Raw genomic sequence first — 12944 nt, 5'->3', positions numbered from 1 at the left:
CTACTCAACAGGTCAGGTTCCTCTAACAGGAACCTAAAAAATACTTACATTTATAATATTATTTACACTCTGTAGGTCTAAATATTAATAAGAGAACAAATCAGCTGTAATATTTAATAGTTTGTTAAATTGTAGCCTGATTCAACATTGCTAAACTCTGTATATATGCTCCACAAGCTAATATCTGCTAACCAGTTCAATAAATAACAGTGATTACAGTGACTTTATAAGATTATTTTAATTTTAAACTTACATTATGTTCTGGTCAGATCACATTGAGCTAAATAAGATCAAATCTGCTGACTCGTGTTGTAAAATGAGACGTTTTCCTGTTTATCTTCTGTTAATAAATCCAAAACATAAACAGCTTTTCTGACATTATTTAAAACATTAGATAGATTATATAAACTGTAAACTATTAATAATAATTGTGTTAACATGATTATTAAGTTTTAATGATTTCTACATGGTCAGTCCTTTTTTCTGCTCTGTCAACATGTACAGTGATGGGAAATCCAGTCTTGACCGTTCAGCGTTAGCCGTTAGCTTCTCCAGCCGATCACACGGTCACCTGGTTTCTGAGCACTCCAGTTGTTATAAATATATATTCCTCCATGTTAGCAAAGTATTACTTAGCTCGATGTAGGCTCATAAGACAAAGAATGGCAAAAACATAGACAGTGACACAACACTAAACACATCAACATTAGTAAATGTGACCGTAAAGATGTGCAAAACTAAGCAAAATAAAGAAAAATTGTGTGACCCAAACCTGCTGTCATTAAGAACACAAATAATCCAGTAGTCAATATATGAAAATAAATAATAAACAAAAATGTCATACATCTACATAATAAACAAAAATGAAACTACATCTTTAAACATCCATGTCAGTTTTTGCTTTTGAACTAGACTATCAATCATCTCTTTTTAAACTACTGGTAAGTAAGAAAATAATATTATAAATTCTAGATTTATTTTGGACCAAAGTAGAAACAATAATAAAATAAAAAATATATTTTGGAGTATGGAGTACTTTTGAAATATCTGTGAACCTGTCCTGATACCTGTCTGGTTTCTCAACAACATGTGATCCAGTCATGTGATTTAACCTCCATCTTTCTGTGGTTAATTCTCTGAGACTCTGTTAYAAATTATGTCAAAAGTAGAGACTTCAAACTWTACACCAGTTTTTAAAGACTGTTCCACTTCAAGAATAATAGTCATAATTTCTCCTTACCTGAGGAAAGTCTGCATTATGATCCCTGCTGCTGTAGGCTATCTGGTCTGTCTCCTCCCTGACCTTGTTCTTTTTAACTGTGGTAATGAAGATTTATTTTAAATATGTGGAAAGCAGCCAGCATGACTTCTGCAGAGAAATGAARGACTATTGGGTTTATCTAGCATTTATAAACTAGCTTGGCAAGGGATGTAACAGATAACAACAACTAATCATGTTAACTAGCTAAACATTATATAATGTGTAACTCWTCATTTAGCTAACATTATCTGCCTCCAACAGCATGACTCAACTTACATGGTTTGTTTGGTAAAAACTGTGCCAAGTTTTAGTTGCTCTTTACACCGCGAGGCTCTGCTCAGCACAGCAGCTCCTATCAGTCATCTCATCTGCAGGAGTAGCATGCACACGCTTATGGTACGTTCAAAGACGGCTCAGAAAAACGAATTACCATACGTTAATAATGGATAAAACAGCTGTTACGGCTGAAAAAAGTGCGGGGACAGAGAGCGCAGATGCAGGAAGTGCGGGGAGACATGTCCACGCATATCCCGCATCCGTTGTGTCCGTGCCTTCACTGCCCAGGGCCCTTTGGAGACCGTGGGCCCCTGGGCAATTGCCCAATTGCCCATATGGTTAATCCGGCCTTGGCCGTAGGGTTTAAGTCCTTAGGCTGTTAACTATTTTTCATAATTTAATTTAAAGTCTTAAACCAACATGTTAGATTCCGATCCATCTTGGAGGTCATCTAAATAAAGCCACTTTGTACTAAGTATCTCCTCTGTGTATCGGTCGCTGTCTCTCCTCCAGTTACAGCCCTAAAGGCTGAGGCCAGACCTCGACCATTCAAACGCCACAGCTCCCCCCACCTGTGACACAATGGTCCCTCTTTGCTCAGTACCATCACATTAGGAAACGTCCCAGTGGTCGCTCATATGTTTTCCTGCAGATAAGACTCGGAGGAGTTCAGGTTACTCTGTGATTAACACCGTATCCTTCCTGATAACCCCAGACCTCGTTTCCCTTTTTGCCACGATGGCCTTGAGACTTTTACTTGCTCATCTACATCTGGCAGCATTAACCTGTGTGAAGAAATGCTCCCACCATCGACACGCAGCTTAATGTCAAGAAATCGTACGTTCATGTTAGCTTTTTAGCTTCAGTACAGTAGCATGTCATATTTGGAAAATTATTTTAGAAAGGAAGTTTGTTTTTATTTTACTGGCTTTGGAGCATTTTGCTTCAATTCATATTTAAAACCAAATTTCTAAAAGTTTCCTTTGGTTATTGTGAAATCACTGCTTCATAAATATTTCAAGAAACTACTATAATTGTGTCAGCAACAATGGTTTGTTGTAAAAGTCATATATGTGTAGTTGTAGGGTTAAAGTTCAAAGGAGAGTTTATGTGTATACCATGAAAAATAAAATGAACGTTTACACAAAAAAGCCTAAACGAGCAAAAAAAAAGAAAAGAAAAGAAGGAAAACACTCAGCTAAATAAATTTACTTTTAAAATAATGCGACATCTGCTGACGCAGCATAATCTTTGAAGATTGATGCAAATGTTTTACTAATTTTGAGTCAGATTAATTTTAATGTCTGTTTTATTTTACAGTGAGTATTTGTCTTTTAATCAGTGCAGTCAGATTTGTTTGAATTCACCTTGTGTCAATTAAAGTCTTGAATGAAAAAAAATCTTGCTATGTTCTGAAAGAAACTGATATAACAGTGTGAAAAATAAAATTTACAGCTTTTATTGAACAAGTAATATCTGAGAGTTTGTTTTGCGTTCAGCCAAATAGAACTAAATTATTTACCAAACCTAAAATAAATGTGTTTATGTGATGCGTTCATATCAGAACAATTAAAATGAGTTTTAGAGTAACGATGAAGTTTTAGAAGACGACGTGCATCAAATGTAACAGTGTGATAATAGTTGAGCTTCTTATCCTTTTTTCTTTCATTTTCTCCACACATGAGCAGTCAGGGAACATCCTCAGGCAGCCTGACACTCGTCCTGAGTCATTAACACATTACCTCAGTCTTAATTATGGCCTCTGTCAGTGAGTTTCCCTGAGCCCACTTAGTTCTTTGATGAGGGAGGTGATGGGCCGCTGCTCGTGTTGATCGTGGTGGAGGTGGTGGTGGGGGCGAGGGGAGTAAAGCTGCAAAGCCCTCGGCTCACTGGGAGGAAATGAAAACTTGTCTGCTGCCGTTGGTCGCATGGCTCGCTGGAAAGATGGATGGTCCCAGAAGCGCCTGCAGGGAAGGAAGTGAGCTCGTAGGTGTATGTATACATGTGAGTGTGTGCTTTGAAGCAAATAGGTCAGAACTTGTCAAGCCCCCCGTATCGCCCTCAGGCTCCATAGGCTGGACCTGAAATACTCATGAAGCGTTCTCTGCGTCCTTCAGCATCACAGCGTTTCTGCCTGTTGCTATCTTTACATTCAGATGAACCTAAACTTTAAACAACATTCTAGGTGTTGGGAACTTAAATACGTCTCCATCACATTTCGTGCACATTGTTTTATTCTTGGCTCAGTTTGCCATGTTTGCATTTTAATCAGACAGTCTGACTTGAGACATGGTGATTTAAGCATCATTTCCAATCCGTTGCTTCAGAGATGTTTTTCGCCGTCTCCTCCCAGCCCCTCTCGCCACCCCCTCCTGTTACCTCTGCCTCTTTTGGACCCTTTTGGGTTTTGATTGAAAACCAATGAGGCAACTAATAAGTGGAAAGATAGAAATTTACTTGCTTTAGGGTCCTTTTTTTTCTTCATCTTCTTGCATGGAGCACGTTTAGCACAACAATATCGCTGAAGCAAAGGCTGCCAAAGGAGCTGCTCCACGCTACATGATGGTGCGCTTCACGCCCCATTTCCCACCAATACCCTCGGCCCCCCGCCTTCTCTATCTTTACCTTTTTTCCTCTCTTTTAGGGGCCATGGTTTTGGGACAGGTCCACCTGCAGGGGGTTTGAATTGAAATGCATTGATCTGCTCACCAGAAACAACCCCATTCCCTTATGTTTTCTTTTATTTTCAATCCGGCAGTCCAGAAGTTTAAACTGTCACTCTTGGAGGATGGATGAGGTTTCAAACATTGTACTATTTGTGTATTATTTTAAAGTAAGAATTTTTAAAGTATAATTAATTTTTTGAAGATGATCATTTTAAATCAAGTTAAATTTAAAATGCTGAAAGAAAAGTTAAAATAAAAACCAGAAGCCTTACAGATAGTAAACATTCAGCTGTCCAGAGCTTACAAAAAACACTTACAACCACAGGTATTGCTTAAGCCAGTAGCTCCTATATGTGCTATACTGTGTTTTATTTGAAGGTTGAAAAAGCCAGCTAAAAGTAGTCATTCAGTCCCTCCCTCTCCCTCAAAGAGTAGGCATCAATAGGCTTTTTAGAGTAGTCATTTTGTTCCTTCCCTATTCGCTCTCATTTGGCATCTTTCGGGGCACTGAGGCAGAAAATAAAGGAGAGGGAGACGGTCGCCTTCCCAGTCAATTTTTGTGTTTAGTTAAAAGGAAGGAAAGTGATTGCGCTGCTCGTTTTCTCCTTGCTGACAGGCGGCGAGCGGATGCCGATTAGTTATTGTATGATCATTTAGAGTCTGGTAAAGCTTTCCATTTAAATGCACCCAGTAGTTATTTTGCATAGTCCCCCCCCTGCAATTTTCCTCAGCTCAGGGGACATTGGCCATCGTCTTGTCCTAATGCTGTGTAATTGTTGCTCCATCACACCGCTATGCTCCTTTAGGTCCAAACTATGACTTACTGAAATCACTCCCAGCTCTCGCCAACTGGAAAAAAAAAGACAAATGTCTGTCAGCCAGAACAACTTCGGTGGGATTTGGTTTTAAGATTTTGCCATGCCATGTCCATTTAAGAGAATTATTTATTTGAAAATGGATCAAACGAGAAATGTCAATCAGAAAATCAGATCTGGAAGATCAGAGGAAGTGAAAATGGCTTTAAAACTGTACATAAAAAAAGAGATTCTGTCATAGTATCAGTTGTTTTTGTTGACTTGTCAAGCCTTTTTTGCACTTATGAGTTATTTCCTTCATGTTTTTTTTCCAGCTCTCATTCTTTCTTGTCAGATATACCCTCCCTCTCCTGTGGTGAAAGGCTTCATCCATGAAATAAAAGCAGTACATTTTGTCTTCACTCAAGTCTCGAATTTTTTTTTCTGTTATTTGTTTTTGACATTCTCGTTCTCTCCGTCTCTTTACTCGACGTGTTGTGAGTTTGTCTGTTATTTTCTCAAATCGCAGGAGCAGAATTTGTTTGGAAGCCGGTTCTCAGTATTCATAAGGGGGGAATAACGAATCTGAAATTTAAGAGAAAATCTGTAGTTTGGTTTGTTTTTCAGAGTCATGCTCCAGCCGACTTGTACCTGATGACCAAAAACCCAGAAGAGTCTCCGAGTGACCCAGATGTGCTGGAGATTGAGTTCAAGAAAGGTTTCTATGTGTTTGTCTTTTACTGCCTGAGAATTTAGATCCAAGTTCAGAACAGGCTTTATTAATGTAATAATACTTTCAAATCTAATTATTATTTTCATCAATGGAAAATGGATTTGAAATCAAACTTGTCTATATGGAGCTAAAATACTACGGAGGACTGAAACTGACATCATTAAAAATAAAAGCAGGAATATACAAATGTCCCAATAAATAAATAATTACACTTAAAAATGCACCAATTAAATTACAAAAGGAGAACTTTACCTAATGCTTTATAATTTAATTGACTTGCATATTTATTTTTTTAGTTTGGTTCATACAAAATACAGTCCTTGTCAAAATGTTAAGACCTGTTGAAAAATGGCAAGAATTCCAATTTTGCCAGTAGAGCTTTGAAATGCAAAAAGACATGAGAGTGAGACAAAAAAACATCTGAGTAAGCAAGATGTAATGGGTGGATGGACGGAAAGACAGACAGACAGTTAGGCACTACTGATGTCAAAAGTCTGGCCCATGTGGAAATTCTGTTGGTGAAAATTGATGTAAATCTTTGACAACGTTCTGATTCTCTTTAAGAAACAAAGGTTGCAAATCAATAAATGAGTTTATAATCTTTAAAACGCCAGGCTGCTGAGTAAATAAAAAATATATAGTTCTGTAGTAACAATGGCAGCATGACCTCCTGGAAATTAAAAAGAAGTACACTCTATTTGATTTGACATCAATTTGCACTTTTAAAATATATTGTCCATGCAAAAAACCTTAAAAAGATCCAGAAATCTTGATGCCTCATCCTTGCCTTAGGTCCTTAATCATTGGATATGTTTACACTGCAGGCAAATGCAACCCAAATCCAATTTTTTGACGGTCTGAATGCGACATATCCGTCCATCCGTCAGTTTTCTTCCTCTTATCTGGGGTCCGGTCACAGGGGCAGCAGCCTAAGCAGAGAGACCCAGACTTTCCTCTCCCCAGCCACTTGGGCCAGCTCATCCGGGGGAATCCCAAGGTGTTCCCAAGCCAGCTGAGAAACATAGTCCCTCCAGCGTGTCCTGGGTCTTCCTCTGGGTCTCCTCCCAGTGGGACGTGCCCGGAACACCTCACCAGGGAGGCGTCCAGGAGGCATCCTAACCAGATGAACCACCTCAACTGGCTCCTCTCAACCTGGAGGAGCAGCGGCTCTACTCTGAGTCCCTCCTGGATGACTGAGCTTCTCACCCTATCTCTAAGGGAGAGCCCAACCACCCTGCAGAGGAAACTCATTTCGGCCGCTTGTATCCACGATCTCGTTCTTTCGGTCACTACCCAAAGTTTGTGACCATAGATGAGGGTAGGAACGTAGACCAACTGGTAAATCGAGAGCTTTGCCTTCTGGCTCAGCTCTCACTTCACCACGACAGAGCGGTACAGCGCCTGCATCACTCAGATGCAGCACAAATCCGCCTGTCGATCTCCCGCTCCATTCTTCCCTCATTCGTGAACAAGACCCCGAGATACTTAAACTCCTCCACTTGGGGCAGGACCTCCTCCCCGACCAGGAGAAGGCACCCTACCGTTTTCCGGCTCACGACCATGGTCTCGGATTTGGAAGCACTGATCCTCATCCCGGCCGCTTCACACTCGGCTGCGAACCACTCCAGTTAGAGCTGGAGATCAGGATCTGATGAAGCCAATAGGACCACATCATCCGCAACAAGCAGAGAAGTGATCCTAAGGTCGCCAAAAAGGATCCCCTCAACACCTCGGCTGCGCCTAGGAATTCTGTCCATAAAAGTTATGAAAAGAATTGGTGACAAAGGGCAACCTTGGCGGAGTCCAACTCTCACCGGAAATGAGTCCGACTTACTACCGGCAATGCGGCCCAAGCTCTCGCACCAGTCATACAGGGACCTAACAGCCCATATCAATGAGCCTGGTACCTCATACTCCCGGAGTACCCCCCACAGGACTCCCTGAGGGACACGGTCGAACGCCTTCTCCAAGTCCACAAAACACATGCAGACTGGTTGGGCGAACTCCCATGCACCCTCCAGTACCCTGCTGAGGGTGTAGAGCTGGTCCGCTGTTCCACAACCAGGAGGAAAACCATACTGCTCTTCCTGAATCCGAAATTCGACTATCCGACGTAACCTCCTCTCCAGGACCCCTGAATAGACCTTACCAGGGAGGCTCAGAGACGTATCCGATTTTTTGAAAATCTGACCCAGGCCTTTTCATTATGTGGTACTTAATTTGATACATATGTGATGTTTTTCAAAGCGAGTGCAGTGTCGTGTATTTCTGCACATGTTGGTCACATCAGTACCGTGTAGAGTTCACACTGGAGTCTGATGCAGGTCGCATTTAAAATGTAATGTGAACATTCACCCCAAAAAATCTGATTTTTTTTATCTGAATTGAGCATTAAGACCTGCACTGTGAATGTAGACAGAGACTGAAGTGAAGTGAAAAATGTTTTAGGTTCATAGTGAAAGAAAAAAAAACTAAATAATTTTGGTAACATTTAACTGAGCAAAGTGATTTCTTTGTCCAGATTTCTTCATTTAGCTCAACAGTGATGGTCACAACCAAAGGGCTGCAGCTTTAAGGTTGACCTCGTGCACTTTGTCGCCACTTCTGACCACCCAGGCTTATCCTTAACCCCTCACAGCTTTACACAGTCCAGAAAACTGCCATGTTTGGCCTGGGGCTGCACACACACACACACAAGCTGGAAGCATTAACTCCAGCTAATACACCAAGCCCATAAGAGCCAGAGAAATGTTCATTAGATATGTTGCCGCAAGGCTCCAGGGTTGAATACTAGAAAGTGTCACATGTTTGTGCAAAGAGAAGACGGCAGGACACGTCCATGCCTGAGGCAAGTGACACAGATGTTCCTTCATCCCTGGTCACCAGGGAAGCACAAGAACATCAATCGGCAGGGAGACACTGGCTCCTCTGATCAAGCGGAGCTTGATGGGCAGCTTTACGAGCCATAGTCGTAAATTTAGAGAAGTTCAAAAGTTTGCCAAAAAAGTTGCCGTGGGAGGATTAACAATCATGTGGAATAAGTGAGGTCTAATTACAAATTAAAATACCTCCTTTTTGCCAATGTTTAGATCTCACTTTACCAGTTTCTGAGAGAAAATGTTAACAACAAAAACAAGTGGGTTGGTTCGGCTGGGGATGTGATGTGCTTTTGTAAAAAATAAAAAAAAACAGGCGCACTAGTAAAGTCTCGACTGGTTTCGCGGGTTCCTCGCGGCCCTGAACTCCCATTTTCACACATATTCTTCGTCCTTTTATTGAGCGTGCTATGACAAAAGCTGTTTTAGTTGTCCACACAAAAGCCCAAGCCCACTCCTCCCTCTGAGCACAAGATCAGCACAAGAATGTTTCACTTCATTCCCCCTCCCACCTTTTCATCCCTGCCTTTCTCACCAAAGTTTTCTCACTGATTAAAAAAGAATATATAACAACAGGAACCTTTACCCTCGTCAAACGGTCCATTCCACCATTACTCTCCTCTTTTTTTTAAAGGGGGGAGAGAAAAAAATCCATGCCTCCCTCCTGTCATGCCGAAGAAATGAGGAGGAAAAATGTAAAGCAGTAATTTTTCCTACAACTGTGTCTGCGCTCCCATTGTTTGCACTGTTAGGGTGCAAAAACCGCAAAAAAAAGGGGGATCAGGAGTAGGGAAAGACCCCTCGGTGAATGATAGAACCTGCAACGTGGACAGAGCAAGGAAAGAGCGAGTCAGGAGATGAAAGGCCAACTCTCCCACGTTCAGACTTTCACTAAATTTATTGAAACTTTTAATCTAATTATTAAAAATCTGGGAGGGGGAGGCTGGGTGGAGGTTTCTCCTAGTTTGGGAACAACCTTTTTTTCTTCTTCTTCTGTGGGAGCCATCGGGATTCCCGTGACATGAAAACAGGCCATCAACAAAGCCCTTGTCTAGAGAAATTAGTCAAGTCACTCACATGCCATTCATTCATATTGGAGGTTTGTAAACAGTGCCTGAAAGGTGACCAGAAGTGGTCCTCTTCTCCTCAAAGCCGTCTGACTGACAACTGTAAGCATAATAAAGTACGTATGGAACTCAGCTTGGATGGATGGATAGATTTTACTTTTATTTCCACCTTGCGTCAACGCTTCTCACACGTCTGTTTCCTCGCCTCAACCTTTGGCTCGTGTTCAAGGCCATGAATAAGCAGCTCCGTGACAGTGATTGATGTGTTCTAAGTTTAAGTGGCTTTAGAGAGGAAGTGTGTGCGGAGTGAATGTGGGTGTCTTCTTAAAGGAAAAATTAAATCCTCTTCGTGTTTTTTAAGACGCGGTAATAGGAAGGCGGGTGATGGATCTGCAGGTGCTTTTGTTTCTTCCACACACGCACATGAGCACACAAACACTTAGCGATTTCAAAAAAAAAAGGAGAGAGAGAAAAAAAAGAAAAGTCTCGGCATTAAAAGGAGGACGGGTAACAAAGCTGCATGTGTAATTGAATTAGGTAAAGGCCTGCCCACGATTTCACAGCTTTCAAATGAGGAGGGCCTTTGAATTTATTAGCCTTCTTTTTCCACCATCGCCTTTGTGAAGGTTTTCATTATTTTTAGGTAAATGTCTGTGGATCTCGAACTGAAACAAGAAGCTCTCATCAGCAGAATTAATCAACACTTTTTAAAATTATATATTCCATTTTAGCTTTTTATTACGTACTAATTTGAGATATTTCTTGACAGAACTATTGATTTGCAAAATGTTAATTTTGTTTATCAGATCTTGGTGAAAACTTAGTGATTTACTCTAGAACAACCAGACCATTACATACATTTGAAAAAATTTAGAGTCTACAAAATAATTAGATTTTTAGGTTTATTTAAGTTATTGAGAACTAATTAATTGAACTTTTAATGACAAAAGAAATGCTAAAGCAAAACCTAAAATCCAGGCCTGGAAACTGGTTGAAAGAATGCATATCACCCTCCACTTTTCATGCCAGAGTTACTAAAACATCTTATATTAAGAAATGGGTTCAGCATAAAAAATGAATGTATTTTATTGTTTTAGGAGTGCCAGTCAAGGTGATCCATGTGAAAGATGGGAAATCCAAAGACACGCCGTTGGAGATCTTCTCATACCTCAATGAGATAGGGTAAGGGTTTTTTGGTTTTGTTCAGATTTTTTAAGCACATGCTTTAGTGAGCCTCAAAATGACATGTAAAGTCCTCATTTTACTCACTAATAACTGAAATAAAAACAACAAAAATTTAATATTTAGCTTTTTTCTTCAGTGGTAAAAGTTGCAGTGAAAGACTTCCACTCAGATAACTAATAACTGTGAGTAGTGATTGGTCCAAACTTCATTTTTTATTAAAATTTCAGTTCATTAATCAACATCAGTTTTAATCTCGCTGAACTCAAACTTCAACAATAGATTTTCCTCTAGTTCTGTTTTGTTTTCTATACTGTCCATATTATAAACTGTATTCATTTAGATTGATTTTGATTTTTTTCTTTTGCTTCAAACTAGTTTAAATACTTGATAAGGACATTTGAAGACCAACATCCCTATAACAGCATAGGTTTTTGTAAATTTAGATATATTTAAGCTTGCACACACTGGACGATAAAGAGTTATTCCTCACAAATTACTGCAGATTTATCAAAATACATGTTATGTTTCTCTCAGGCCGCAGGGATGATGAGTTGAAGGGGAAGCTTTTCATGCATGTTTTAGCATCTGGCACCAGGAACCACTGACTCGTGGTTTAGTGGAATCTGACTGCAGGAGTTTTATTTTTAAGATTTAAACACATTTACTGACAGGCGAGGTCTCTTCAAATGGCTGTTTACATTAGTATCCAGTTGTTAAGAATTTGCTGGTGCTGGTAACGTTTCAGCTCACACCTTGTCGGAATTTTATCCCAACAAACGTAAGTTTGTTTGAGGAGTCGTTCACTTTACCCCAAACTGCTTGTGCCTCCTTGTTCACCTGTGAAGAGAGAGATTTAAAAGTTCACAAGATAGTAAAATATAAAACATTTTTTAAAAGGCCCCTTATAATAACTCTTTTTTTGTGCAGATTTAGGAAAATGAAGCTCACAATATTATGTGAATGTGACCATTGAACCTGTCTTTGTCTCTTAGAGGAAAGCATGGAGTGGGCCGGATTGATATTGTAGAGAATCGTTTTATTGGAATGAAGTCACGAGGTAAGGAAGTAAATAGTTTGTTTTATTCCCTTTATTCTGACAGATTTGTTCCTTTATTTTACACAGCCAGTTTATCTGTATTTTCATATTTCTCTCTGTATTTTAACTTTACATCTTTTTCAAAAGCCTTCCATTCAGCAGGACTTTCATGCAATCTGCAGTTATTTTACATGATCGCTTTAGGTGTCTCTCTGTTGCTTCTATAAACTTGAACACGTTCTGCTCAGGAAAGGTGTTTTTCTCTGGTTCATCTGGAATCAAAGTTACTTCTGTTCACTTATTCACTCGCATACAAACAAATATCTTCTGTACTACAAAAAAAAAGATGTTCCACTGGATGTTTTTGTTTGTTTATCTTTGGCATCAACAGACAACTTGAAAAGCTTCTTTGTTATGTCTCTACATGTGTTTCTACAGTGAATATACAAGGTCCTGCACGACACACTCATGAGTACATACACACACACAGACTCCTCTATCCCTGCCACACTATGGGCTATGATTGGCAAATTGACTGGCCGGTGGGCTGCGGCTGCGGAGCAACTTGGCAGGTAGAAATTGGAAAATGGGAAGCCCAGTTTTCTCTCTCCTCAGCTGAACAAAAGATCAAAACCGTTTCCTCTTCCGAAGCAACGCAAAGAGGTGGAGCACAAGGTGGCTGAGTGGTTGAATAACTACCATCGAGTGGATGTGCTGGTCTCTTCTGGAACAGCAGCTGCGTTAGCACAATAGATGATGGGAGGTTACAAACAGGGACATGTCATACTTATTTGTGTTGGGTCATATTTTTCTGTGAGAGGTCGAGGAGGTGGATGGGACCGAAATGGTCTGTCAAGAATGTTGTCACTGCGCTACAAAACAGTGAATAACCTCAGTGCCAGACTAACATTTCCCACCTGTCACAGGACTGTCAGACCTCTGACTCGTGCTCCGGTGATGGCCTCAATAGGAAGCGGGTGGAAACGACTTCGTCTTTTGACGAACATGTCAAAACCGCAGTGAAACTCCAGAAAAGTGGCACGAAAACAC

At 40.3% G+C, this 12944-nt stretch overlaps 1 protein-coding gene across 1 annotated transcript in view; it reads left to right on the top strand.

Moving 5' to 3' along the window:
- ass1 (argininosuccinate synthase 1) overlaps positions 1-12944 on the top strand; it is a gene marked incomplete at its 5' end in the record, with an annotated part of 35352 nt that overhangs the window by 15680 nt on the left and 6728 nt on the right. The window contains 3 exon segments of the mRNA XM_014016023.1: positions 5625-5715; positions 10771-10855; positions 11851-11915. Of these exon segments, the coding sequence (XP_013871477.1) occupies positions 5625-5715; positions 10771-10855; positions 11851-11915 (241 nt within the window).

This window comes from Austrofundulus limnaeus, unplaced genomic scaffold (assembly GCF_001266775.1).
Source record: "Austrofundulus limnaeus strain Quisiro unplaced genomic scaffold, Austrofundulus_limnaeus-1.0 Scaffold137, whole genome shotgun sequence".
NCBI lineage: Eukaryota > Metazoa > Chordata > Actinopteri > Cyprinodontiformes > Rivulidae > Austrofundulus > Austrofundulus limnaeus.
Note: the sequence above shows the minus strand (reverse complement) of the source record. Positions and strands in the feature narration are given on the sequence as shown.